Below are 12096 nucleotides of genomic sequence, written 5' to 3' on the forward strand. Positions count from 1 at the left end.
TCACCTATTTCTATCATTCAGACAGTAAATGTGAGAAAAATGCGTATAAATAAAAATTATAGATGAAATCAACCTTCACATCAGGTTCATGAAGCCCAATAATGACTGGTTACAGATCTACAGTGACACATGATTCTCTGATTGACCTTCTCGAACGCTGTGCCCAGGATGTGTGTAGTGACGACTGCATGATGTTGTGGGCCATAAAAATACTCACAACTCTGCGGAACTCCACTCAGAGTTCCTTAAAGAACTGCTTACTTCTAGAACTTTTTTTTCACCTCCAGTTCCACCCACTCGTCTAAGATTAGCTCCTGGTCTCCTACATTACCTCTCCAAAGTGATTCATCCCTCTATTCTCCCTTTTACATTCAGTGCCAGGAGTATCCTCCACAGGATCTCAAAATACCACTATACGCTCTGAGGGCCGAAGCTCTGAAATAAAGCGAATCAAAGCAGCGCATCCATAAAAAAAACTAAAACAAACAATGCACCCTAAAAATAGGACTTCAGGAGATATCTAGGTTTGTGTTTACTACGTCGACTACATGGATTTATGGATACGACGGAAGCAACTTGGGAAAAATCCGTACCATGTGATAGGATGTGTATTACATCCGGGGCGTTTAAATGCATGTTAGTCGTATGATAACTTTAACCAGATTAAAAAACACGAGTCGTCTTTTTCCATTTGTGATGAGCAATGGGAAGGTTGTGGTTTGGAATTCATTTAGTACAATACGTCTGGGTGAACACACAAGGCCGCAAGGTCATTACAAGGTCATACAGTTCTAAGGCTGCTTGTTGTTTTCCTTGAAAGAAAAAGAAAAAGTGAGAAAGACACCAAAAACTACTACAGTGATGCAGATACAGGCCACCTTGACCTTTCTTAAAGCTGAGATTAGATTCAAAGCATCGGGGGCACCCTGAAATCTTATGCCCAACCCCCCGCTATTGGGGTCACACTGACGAGTGTCGGTGATAAAGATGAATGCACAGTTCAAACGCTCCTGCTGTACAAGACGTGATGGAACATGGACTTCCACACCACCATCTTCTAATCTCCTGATTCTAAGTGTTTTTGTGACTTGGGAAGTTGCAGATTTTTGATTATCAACAGCAACATTTAGCTGATCATAAAATTAGTATGCGACTTTTGCAAAAATCCAGTACTCACTGCCCTCTTCTGCGACCCCCAGCAGTACTACCCAGTGACCTTCAGCCAAACATCTCATCAACCAAGCCACAAAAACCTTCCCAAGTGTTCGGCATTGCAGTTCCAGTTACCATCACACGACTCATTGTTTCAGATTGATGTTATTACCTGCTGATTCGATCTTTACACACGTACTGTTTATATTATTCCATTTATCTTGTTTGGAATGTTCTGGTCTTCTCACATATGCGTACTTTAGCCATATTACACATTGTGTTACATCATGCAAAGGACAGGAAGCAAAAATCTTTCATACAAATGCAAAAAAGTGCAAATCAGCCACAACAAAATGAAGCGCAAAAGAAACAAAAAAGAATAAAACTGACAATTGGAACATGGAGACAACCACAATAAGACAAAATAAGAGAATATATATATATATATATACATGTGTACATTGAGCATCTTCATAACTGAGGCTGATGCGATTCGCATCTCGATGCATAGCCAACAATACCGTACATTAAAGATACATATGAAGCAGCTAAGGATTTGATGCGATTCAAATTCGATGCAATGAAAAAAATCTGATGCTCTGCATTTCAATATGGTGCAAATAGTTTTTTTTTTTTTTTTTGGTTCAGACAGACAGAAAATCATCAATTTACTTAAGTGCCTTCTGACTTCTATAAAATTCTAATAAAACCAGATGTTCTTTCCCTGTTGTGGCCGCAGGGAGATGCAGCTCTGCCTCTGCCATGTAAATCTGTATTCTATGTGACACTCAGGAAACGCCTCGGTCTTCGTCGTGTTGTGATACGGCATATTCACGTAGCAGCAGGATGAGAAAACGTGCTCGAGAAACCGTTTAGAGACGAGAAATCGATCTACAAATATCAAATATTGGCCTCAAATGATTGGTTACTTTCTAAATAATACTAATAATCTACTAATAATGATATATAAATAAATAGTTTTTTAATGATGCAAATATATTAAAAACGCTGCATATTAATACAAATAACTTTTCTGCCGATGCACCGATGGTTGGATCTGTATGTCTTGTCACATGGCTTCAAATAGCTATGAAAAGTATTTCACAAACATAGAGGAGAAAATATGATGCCATAAAATGTATTATTCACTTTATTAGTGATGATTAACAAGTGAGTCTCATTTTGAGAAATATTTCATCAATGTTATCAGTAATAACCAGTTCTAATATAATAGATCAGTTTATTTACAATCACTAAATACAATATCATATGTTTCTTTGCATTTTTGCTTTATACAGAACATTTATCAGAAATCTTCGTTCACCGTAACTCTAAACAGCAGCTCTGTGCAGCCCTGGAAATCGAACCCACAACCTTCTGGCCTAACATTAATACAATCATAACATTAATACAATCATAACATTAATACAATCATGAGGTCATGATGAAATTACATTTTTAAACAAACACTCAATAAGTGAGGGCTAAAAGTGATGGTGATCACGTGTTCAGAGCAGCACATTAAAGATGTGATGGAGCTGTAGGATTGGTATTCATACTGTTATGAAGGTATACAGCACACACTTGTAGTGAAGATGTAGGAGATGTAGTATTCAGCACGCTAGGAACTGCAGGCTTTGGTCTTTTCTCTGCTGTAAGAACGTGTGATTGATGAGGTTTGGTTGAACAGGGACAGTATTGCAGCTTGTTGAACTCTTCTGCCATCTAGTGGTGATGAGACTCAAACAATGTGTTAGGAACAGTTACACCACTTAGCAGTAGTGATGGTGGTGGTGGAACCAAGGCAGCTTCTAAAGGTTGCTCTGAATAATGTATAAATGCCATTGAAGTGTGTAATAGCAGGTCAGGTGTCTGGTTTAGTGGAGATCGAGTGGACTAGGTTTAGAAGAAGGATGATAGATGAAGTTTTCATACAGCTGTGTTCTAACAAGTGTTTAAAAACAGATCTTTTTTCAATCTCCATATAATCCACCATTAATCGCTTACAAACATTCCATCAGGAAGTCACAAGTAGATTCAATCTCAAAGCCCCATTGACTGTAAAGCTCAATCCACTCACATCACAGTGTTTAAAGGCAGCATCTTCTTCTTCTTCCACCTGAATGACTTTCTTCACCACATCATTAAACATCTTCTTTGGCCTTCCTCTTTTTCTCCATCATCAGTATTCTTCTACCGATTCTCATACTCCATGATCCTCTGCACATGGCCAAACCATCTAAATCTCTCATTTTTTCTTCAAACCTCCTACATGCACAGTCCCTCTAATAAACTCATTTCTAATCCTGTCCATCTCAACATCTTCAGCTCTGCTACCTCCAGCTGCACCTTCTGTCTTTTACTCAATGCCACTGTCTCTAATCCATACATCATCTCAGGTCTCACCACAGTCCTATAAACTTTCCCTTTCACTCCCACAGATACTCTTCTATCACAAATCACTCCTGCTATCACTCTTCTCCACCCACTCCACCCTGCCTGCACTCTTTTCTTCACTTCTCTAACACACTCTCCATTACTCTGCACTGTTGACCCCAGGATTTAAACTCAGTATGAAGGCAGCATCAGTTACGTAAAATTAAAAACATGAACTTTGGGGATCCATTCATCCTCATTAGGATTTAATTCAGATTTATTTTTATTTATTTCATTCATTCATATTTCAAGTTTTTTAAGAATTTGTTCATGTTTAGATATATAATATATATATAAATATATATATATATATATATATATATATATATATATATATATATATATATATATATATATATATATATATATATATATATATATATATATAATAAAAAAACAATAATAATAATTATAATTATTGATACGTGATATTATTATTATTATTATTATTATTATTATTATTATTATTATTATTATTATTATTATTAATAACATCATGAATCCCTGCTTCTCAGCTATATAAATGTAATACTTCCTGTTTATCCCTGATTGGTTGATACTGAATCACGTGACTATGTGCGGCAAAGCTTTGATCAATAGTAATTGTTTTTTTTTTCACTACAGAGGTGTGCGACATACATAAATCGTACACAAATAAATGCAGAATTAAGCAAATATATAAATAAATAAATGTAGTAATAAATAAAGGCAAAATTAAGAAAATAAATAAATGTAGAAATGAATGAATGCATAAATGCATAAATAAATAAATAAATAAATACATGTGGAGAATGTTAGTAAAATTTCCTTTTTTTGACCACATATATTTATTTATTGGTTTGTTTATTCATCAGTTTTCTTCCTCCTTACGATAAGCGACTTGCATGTGGTTTACAGAATACTCAGCAACAAAAGAGATCAGCAGAAGCATTAATCCAGAAGTAAATATTTAATTCTTCTACAGATCTAAGCGGAAAAATATCAGCAAGTACAGAAAAACTCCAGGGACTTTTAAGGATATTTCTCAGCAGCATCAGGGGGAACAAATCAGGCCATCGAAGACACAATCATTAGAATAGAGAGGCTTCATTCACCCAAAATAAATGCAATGTCTCCTCATCAGCTTCAGATTTCACATTAAAATCTGTGACGTTCCTGTCACTTTGTTTCACACACTTTTATAGGAAACTAAATAATACACCATCACTGCAGCAAAACCAGGACAGGAAAATGGCTGTAATGTGTTTTAATAAAATGATGTGAATTGCTGCGTGTCAGTGGATTTAAAAGAGGGATGATGAATAGAAATGTGCAGTAATTATGATCTGAATATTAGGTGCTGTGTGCATCTTATTGACTGGAAATGTTAACCTGTTCATCTGAAATTCATGGCCCAAATATTCTGAAATTGTTTTGTGTATTGGTTTTTGCAAGCAGATTTTAGAACAAGGTCAGACTCGTGAAGAAAACGTTGTAGTTAGATGTGGATGTGGACACTGGAAGAGGTTCAGTAATCCAGGATGAACTCTTTCTGTGTCATACAGAAGTCGGGTTTCAGGCTCTCGATGGTGCAGTCCGACGTGTCCATGGTGCACAGGCTGCACTCGCAGCTCAGGGCGACAGGATACGTGACGTGGGGATCCACGCCGGGGTGACAATCGGGCAGGCGTACGGTCTCATAACGAACATCTCTGTAGGTGCACACGTGCTGGTAGATAGAGGAGAACGGGCTCTTGTACACAGGTTCCTGTGGAAATGTGTCAAACATTTCTGAAATCAGTCAGAGAGATTTATATCTTTGTAAATATACATTTTATGAACAAAAGTATGAGAACATCTGACTTTTCCACCCAAATGTAGTCCTTCCTCAAACTGTTAACACAAACTTGGAGGAACACAATTGTATCGGACGTCTTTGTATGCAGCATGAAATTTTCCCTTCACTTGAACTAGGAGATCCAAACCTGTTCCAGCATGACAATTCCCACAATGGGTAAGAAGTGCGTGAAAGATCTCCTGCTATAGAGCTCCAACCCTCATTTATTGTGAACGCTGACTGCACCCCAGGACTCTTGTGCCTTCTCACCTTCATCACTAGCTGACTTTACTAACACCCTTGTGGATGAATGAAGCTCCACAAGAATCTAGTGGAACATCTTCCCAGAAGAGTGGAGATTATTATAACAGCAAAATCAGGACTAAATGTGGAATGAGATGTTCAATAGAAGCAGATACGTGTTTTTATCCATATACTGTAATTTGGGAATAACTAATAAAAAAAAACATAATATATTCACCTTGGTGAAACAGTGTCCGCTGCAGATCGTGGTCTGAAACACAAGGCATTTCGGGCAGCCATCTTTCTCGACAGAAACGGTCTCATTAACAGGCTCGCAGTGTGTCAGAAGGTAACTCTGAGCAGGGGAAAAGAAGTCGACAAAGAAACAAAGAAGAAGAAAAGAAGAAGCTGGCAGCGACATCCTGTAAACAAACACATCAAAATTTGACACAATTATCCACGACGCTAATCACGAATACCTGAACTAATCAACAGAGAACACTTAGGCCACTGTGTGCTGTAGGATGTGATATTTATGAATTTGAATGGAGTCTTACTTTCGTGACTGTGCTGTGATCGCTCAGCAGGCTGTTGTCTGTTCCAGCAAAGAGTTGAACACGTTTATATAGTGTGCACAATCCAAACGTGGCCTTATCGCGGTAATCTCAAGTAAATTACAGTTAAGTACTCTGACATAATCACATCTACTGTTTCAAGGGTACGCCATGACACTAGAAACCTGCAGTTCATCTCGTCCTCTGCTACAGACATAAGGATTAATCAGCTTCCTATCTGGATATTTTATTCTTTTATTCATGGCTGTGTTCAGTAAAATAGTCAAGCAGACGTGGACCTTCTGTCATCCAAGTGAACACACATGAGATACCCGTTCTGCATTCTGCACTGTATTAAAGATACCAAACTGGACTTTTTGTAGTTGCTGCTGTGATGTAATCTGCTGTACCCTGTATCAATCAAGTCAAAGGTTTGTGGATAGTTAGCCTTCACACCTATTCATTTACATTTACAGCATTTGCCAGGTCATTAACCATCAGGTTTAGGGCCTCACTCGAGGGCCCAGCAGTGGCAGCTTGATGGTGCTGGGATTTAATCTTGTGACCTTCCAAGAGTTTAATGAGCTACTTGTTAAACATCTTATTTCAGATTAATTAAGTTTTGCTCTTATAATATCCTCCAGTCTACTTTAAAATAAAGTCAGTTCCTTTGTTCATTCGGCATGAATATCAGCAGGTTTATTTACCAGTGTACTAGTGAGCTTCTATTTTATCTCATTCTTTTAATATTACATTTCTTTCTTTCTTTCTTTCTTTCTTTCTTTCTTTCTTTCTTTCTTTCTTTCTTTCTTTCTTTCTTTCTTTCTTTTTCTGTATTAAGTGGTCAAATTGGTTAGATACTATGAGTAAAGGGTCTCAAGGGTTAGGTGGAAATCATTACCAAAGCAATTATAGTTATAATTTAAGTATTTTATTATTATTATTATTATTATTATTATAATAATTATTATTATTATTATTATTATTATTATTATTATTATTTGTATTATTATTATTATTATTATTATTATTATTATTATTAATATTATTACAAACTTTAATGCTAGCACCTGAGAGACTTGGGAAAGTACAGTTCAGTACCTATAGTTCTTAAAAAGAAAAAAGAAAGAAAAAAAAGAGAGAATTATAAAAAAAACTCCAATATTACAGTTTTTGGTTTGATTAAAAATGTGATTATTTTCACAGTATTTTCAATTTAATAATTTCACTCATGCTAAATCAAGACTAGCGCTAAAAGGCGGAACTAACGATTTCTGGTCTACGTTTCCGGCAGGAAGATTCATCGACGGACCACAATACTGCAGTCGTGCGAATGTCATTCACGCTTTTGTACAATAAACTATAAAAAAAAAAAAATGCGTGTTTATTTCTTATAAAATTATATCAGTGTCAGAATGGCAGAACAGGAGCCTGACAGAGACAATCAGGTAGAGTGATGGGGTTTTTCTTTGGGGGGGGGTGTTTATAATGATGTAAATATTATAGTGTAGTAATCATTTTTAACTGCATGGAGTAGTGTTTAAAAGTGAACTGGTATTGAACCGAATAAAAATGTTCACATGTATAGAATCTATAAAATAATATACTGAATATATTATTATTTTATAGCAGACCCTCAAGGTTTGGGTTCTTAGGGATTATGACTTGTTAGAACCAATTAGGTTTTCATATATTAATAATAATAATAAAAGACAACTATATGTATAATAACTATTAATATAAAATTTGTAAAAAATTCTCTACAGGAAGTGAAGCTGTTGGGGATTCTGGACGTTGGGAAAACTCCTTGTGCCAGAGAAGCTGTTCTCCATGGAGCAGGAGGATCTGCTGTTGCTGGACTATTGCACTTTTTAACAACTAGTGAGTCTCACCAAAAAACACTGCTCCAAGGTCTGACAGTTTCATTTACATCCTTCACTGAGACCATTCCAGGATAATTTCATTATCCGGTGTCACCAGTCTCATACTCAGGACTTCATACTCCTGCATTAGTGTTCATATGATCTACAGTTTGTTAACGATGGATTCTCGGCTTTGCGCTGGTTCTTGACTGGACGTCTTTTTGTTTTTGTATTTTTTCTCTTATCAGGTCGAGTGAAGCGCTCATTCCATGTTGGCATGGCCGGGTTCATGCTCACTACACTGACCTCATGGTGCGTAGTCCTATTTAAAGAGCAGCAGCATGTTTAATGATGCGTTTATATTATGGCCAAAAGTATTGGGACACCTGACTTTTCCACCCATATGTGGAATGTTGGAGGAAAACAATTGTATACGACGTCTTTGGATCTGTAAGAAATTTTCCCTTCACTTGAATTAGGAGACCGAAACTTGTCAATGCATGACAATGCCACAAATCCAGCTCTATGAAGATCTCCTGCTGTAGAGCTCTGACCCTCAAACCTACTGAACTGTGAATTGGAACGCTGACTAACGCCGACTAACTAACCGACTTGTTTTGATTTTTTAGTAAGAAAATCATGACTTCTAAGCAATTCCACAAACATGGTCATTAAACTGAAGATCTTATTTATTGTGTATATATTTTTTAGGTTCTACTGTCGGTATATTAACGCTAGACTGCGGGTACAGCAGAGGATGATTCAGGAGGGACTGAAAAATAAAGTGCTTTATGAAGGGACGCATCGTGATCCGACACGGAAAGAGAGAGAACAGTGACAACGCAGGATTGATTTCTACAACTGTAATATTCCTTTTTGCGTAAAATATATCTGGAAATATATTAATACGAACACAACGAACGGCTCTCTGCATTATTCTGGTCTATATTGTGTGTGTGTGTGTGTGTGTGTACACACACACTATGTATACAGCACTGGGTGGTTGAAGAAGGAGAGAAACCTGATGTGGTGTTCTGCTCTTTCTGCTCAACACGGTTGTACAGAGGGATTATTTTCGTTTCTGAAGCCCTCGGGTCTCATCCACAGGAGAAACCAGCAGTTCCTGAAATACTGATGATAATAATAATAATAATAATAATAATAATAATAAACTCTCCATGAACATCCACAGTTGATGATATTAGGAATAATTTTTCTTTCCAGAGCTTCTTCCTCATTAAGCAGAAGAAGAAAAGAAAGTTGTCAGTTCGCTATAAAAAGCCTTCAGTGCTCAGCACGCTCGTACCCTGGCAGGAGTGTGAAGGTGACACCATGATCTGCTGACATCTGCACTGTTGCCAGGTTGATTGTTCTAGAAGAGCATCCAGAGCGGATATGTTGCTACTCTCAGGATCTTCGACAGGTTCTGGTACCATGACGATGTACACCGTGACCCTGAGAAGCACACACACTGACCTGAAGTACATCGTTCTGTATTTTTAACTAAAATGCACCATGCTGATGTTTTCTGGTCTTGTTTTTAAGAGCGGAATCTGTTTAGATGCTGCCATTTAAATCATATCAAATTTGATTTGTTTCACACACGTTCATACAGAGTTCCAGACGCGGTGAAATGATTTCAACGACTGAAGAATGTAAAAATAAATAGATAAAAAAAAACAATTTTGACAGACAAGTTTGAAATGTAGGTAATACCTGTATGATAAATGCAGCATTTGCATACGATGGAAAATAACAGAGAACCTATAAACATCAATCCAGAATACACCGGCAGGTTGGTGCGAAGGATGTGTGCAGATCTTTCCTGAGATGTTTAGCTTTATTTTCATGTTGGAATCTAAGACTAGGTGCCAATCTGAAGTTCTGGGACGATAAAAATGATATAATAAAAAAAAAAAAAATAGAAATAGCTGAGCCACGTCTGGACTGCACAAAGCACTGATTTCCTGTTTCTCATTGCTTGAAAGTTCTTTAAGTGGCTTTTGGTAGCAAGTCAAGCAATTATACAGCGTTTCAGACAGACATTTAGAAACAATTTGGACCTACCTTGTTCTTCTGAAGTCTGCTCTGTGCTTCAAGTACTATCGTGAATATGGCTTGAGTTAGCGCAGTGTCACTGTGGCTCCTCTCTCGGTACTGGAAATACGGTTCGTGGTGCGTTGGAAAACTCTGGAATTTTACGACTCGAGATATGGATTGTTTTTGCTTTTTATGTCCAGCTTCAAGAATTTCTTTTAAAAGGAAAAAATTCTGACAATTCCACATACCGAGGGAGTGAATGAATAAAGGATGGAAGGAATGACGACATTTATTAAAGTTTACTGAAATAAATAGAAGAGTTAAAAGTAGAACATATTTTTAGAAAATGTAATATTAAATATAAAACACACACTTTTATAAACATCTGTATCAATATAATTTGTACCAGTTTGATCAATATAACAAAAAGTATATTGCATTAATTTGGTTTATTTTTATATATTATATTTGTATAAAATAATAATGAAACATTCTTTTATATATAGATTTAAAACAAAGCAGGCTTTTTATTTACACTTAGGACAACTGCTGATGTTCACAAATATTAATAATAAACTGAAAAATTAGCAATTTTATATTTTGCATTTTTGCCAGAATTGAACTGAACCGTGCCAAAAAAATAAATAAAAAAAAAACCCTCATACCAAACCATGCAGTTTATTTACTGTTACACCTCCATCCTACGTCTAAAACGCCAAATAAAAGCCAAACGCAGCAATGTTATAACCTTCAATTGATCTGAATGAGAAAAAGAAATAAAGTGTATAAGATTCAGATTAAATAAAAACCCACATTCATTACATTTGCTTTTTTTTTTTTTTTTTATTCCACAACACATACAACATAAACCATCATCCAGCAAATGTATATTGAGCACGAGCACATACATGTTACTCCAGTAATCTGATTGTTGTGTCACATAAAGCACTTTAAAAAAAACAGAAAAAATCCCTCGTAGTGCCGTCAGCGGAGCGATTAACAGTTACACGAGCGCCACCGAGCCACAGGTTATTAGTGTAATATTACGACGTGAGAAGTCGCACCTCTCGTCACTTCCTGCTTTATTTTAAAGGCTTCGTGCGAAGATCTCGGCTTGGAACGCAGATCGGATTTTCGAACCGATTCCTGCAAACGTTTTCGAAAATAAATACACAAAATATACACAATTCTCAGGTTCAGGTTTCTGTGAAATGAACTGAAATAAACTCAAACACTTTACGGATAAAAGTTTGGGGACACCTGATTGTTATGTGACTCTTTTTTCCACATTGAGTCTCCATTCACAGTTATAATGAGCTCCACTCTTCTGGGAAGATGTTCCACTGAATTCTATGGAGATTTGTGAAGATTCATGCAGCCACAAGTGTGTTAGTAAAGTCAGGTAGGTGAGAAGGTGAGGAGGCCTGGGAGGATCTTCTAGACACTTCCAACCCATGTGAAGCAGATCTTCATGGAGCTGGAATTGTGCACAGGGGCATTGTCATGCTGGAACAGGTTTGGGTCTCCTAGTTCAAGGTAAGGAAAGATCTCATGCTACAGCATCTGAAGATTAATATCTAATTGTTCTGCCTCCAACTTTGTGTTTGGGGAAGAACCACAAATGGCTGGAAATGTCAGGTGTCCTAATACTTTTGTCCGTACAGAGCAGCCATTGTTATGAAGAAAAGAATTAAAATGAAGCTTCTTCTGCACTTATCATCAGATCATCTCATCTCAGTGCAGGTCTTTGGTCAGGAGGAAACATCAATAAGTACAAGGAGAAATGTGGATATACGGTTTTACATTCAAATTCAGCATAGTTCCACTTCTTCTGCTTTCTAACACCTCTCTTCAGGTTGGGCAAAAGTTTATGGACACCCAATCATTCACTTAATTAAATTGAGCACTTGAGCGTTAAGGGCTTTGCTTAAGTTCCCATTTGTTGGTGCTGGGATTTGAACTTTTTAATTCGAAGTCCAACACTGATCTACAA

General features: G+C 36.7%; 2 protein-coding genes across 2 annotated transcripts; one reads left to right on the top strand and one right to left on the bottom strand.

The window, feature by feature from the left end:
- Nucleotides 1–4976: 4976 nt before the first annotated feature.
- On the bottom strand, nucleotides 4977–6280 carry lhb (luteinizing hormone subunit beta). The gene is made up of 3 exons (XM_083539721.1): nucleotides 6205–6280; nucleotides 5886–6069; nucleotides 4977–5335 (listed from the first exon to the last, which is right to left on the bottom strand). The coding sequence occupies exons 2-3, from the start codon at nucleotides 6066–6068 to the stop codon at nucleotides 5096–5098; spliced, it is 423 nt and encodes a 140-aa protein (XP_083395847.1). The 5' UTR covers nucleotide 6069; nucleotides 6205–6280; the 3' UTR covers nucleotides 4977–5095.
- A 1197-nt stretch (nucleotides 6281–7477) lies between these two features.
- cox20 (cytochrome c oxidase assembly factor COX20) lies at nucleotides 7478–8980 on the top strand. Its single transcript, XM_083538994.1, has 4 exons — nucleotides 7478–7649; nucleotides 7968–8082; nucleotides 8312–8375; nucleotides 8775–8980. Exons 1-4 carry the CDS (start codon nucleotides 7617–7619, stop codon nucleotides 8899–8901), a joined length of 339 nt encoding a protein of 112 aa, XP_083395120.1. The 5' UTR covers nucleotides 7478–7616; the 3' UTR covers nucleotides 8902–8980.
- Nucleotides 8981–12096: the final 3116 nt, after the last annotated feature.

The sequence above is a fragment of the Silurus aristotelis genome (assembly GCF_946808225.1).
Source record: "Silurus aristotelis genome assembly, chromosome: 4".
NCBI lineage: Eukaryota > Metazoa > Chordata > Actinopteri > Siluriformes > Siluridae > Silurus > Silurus aristotelis.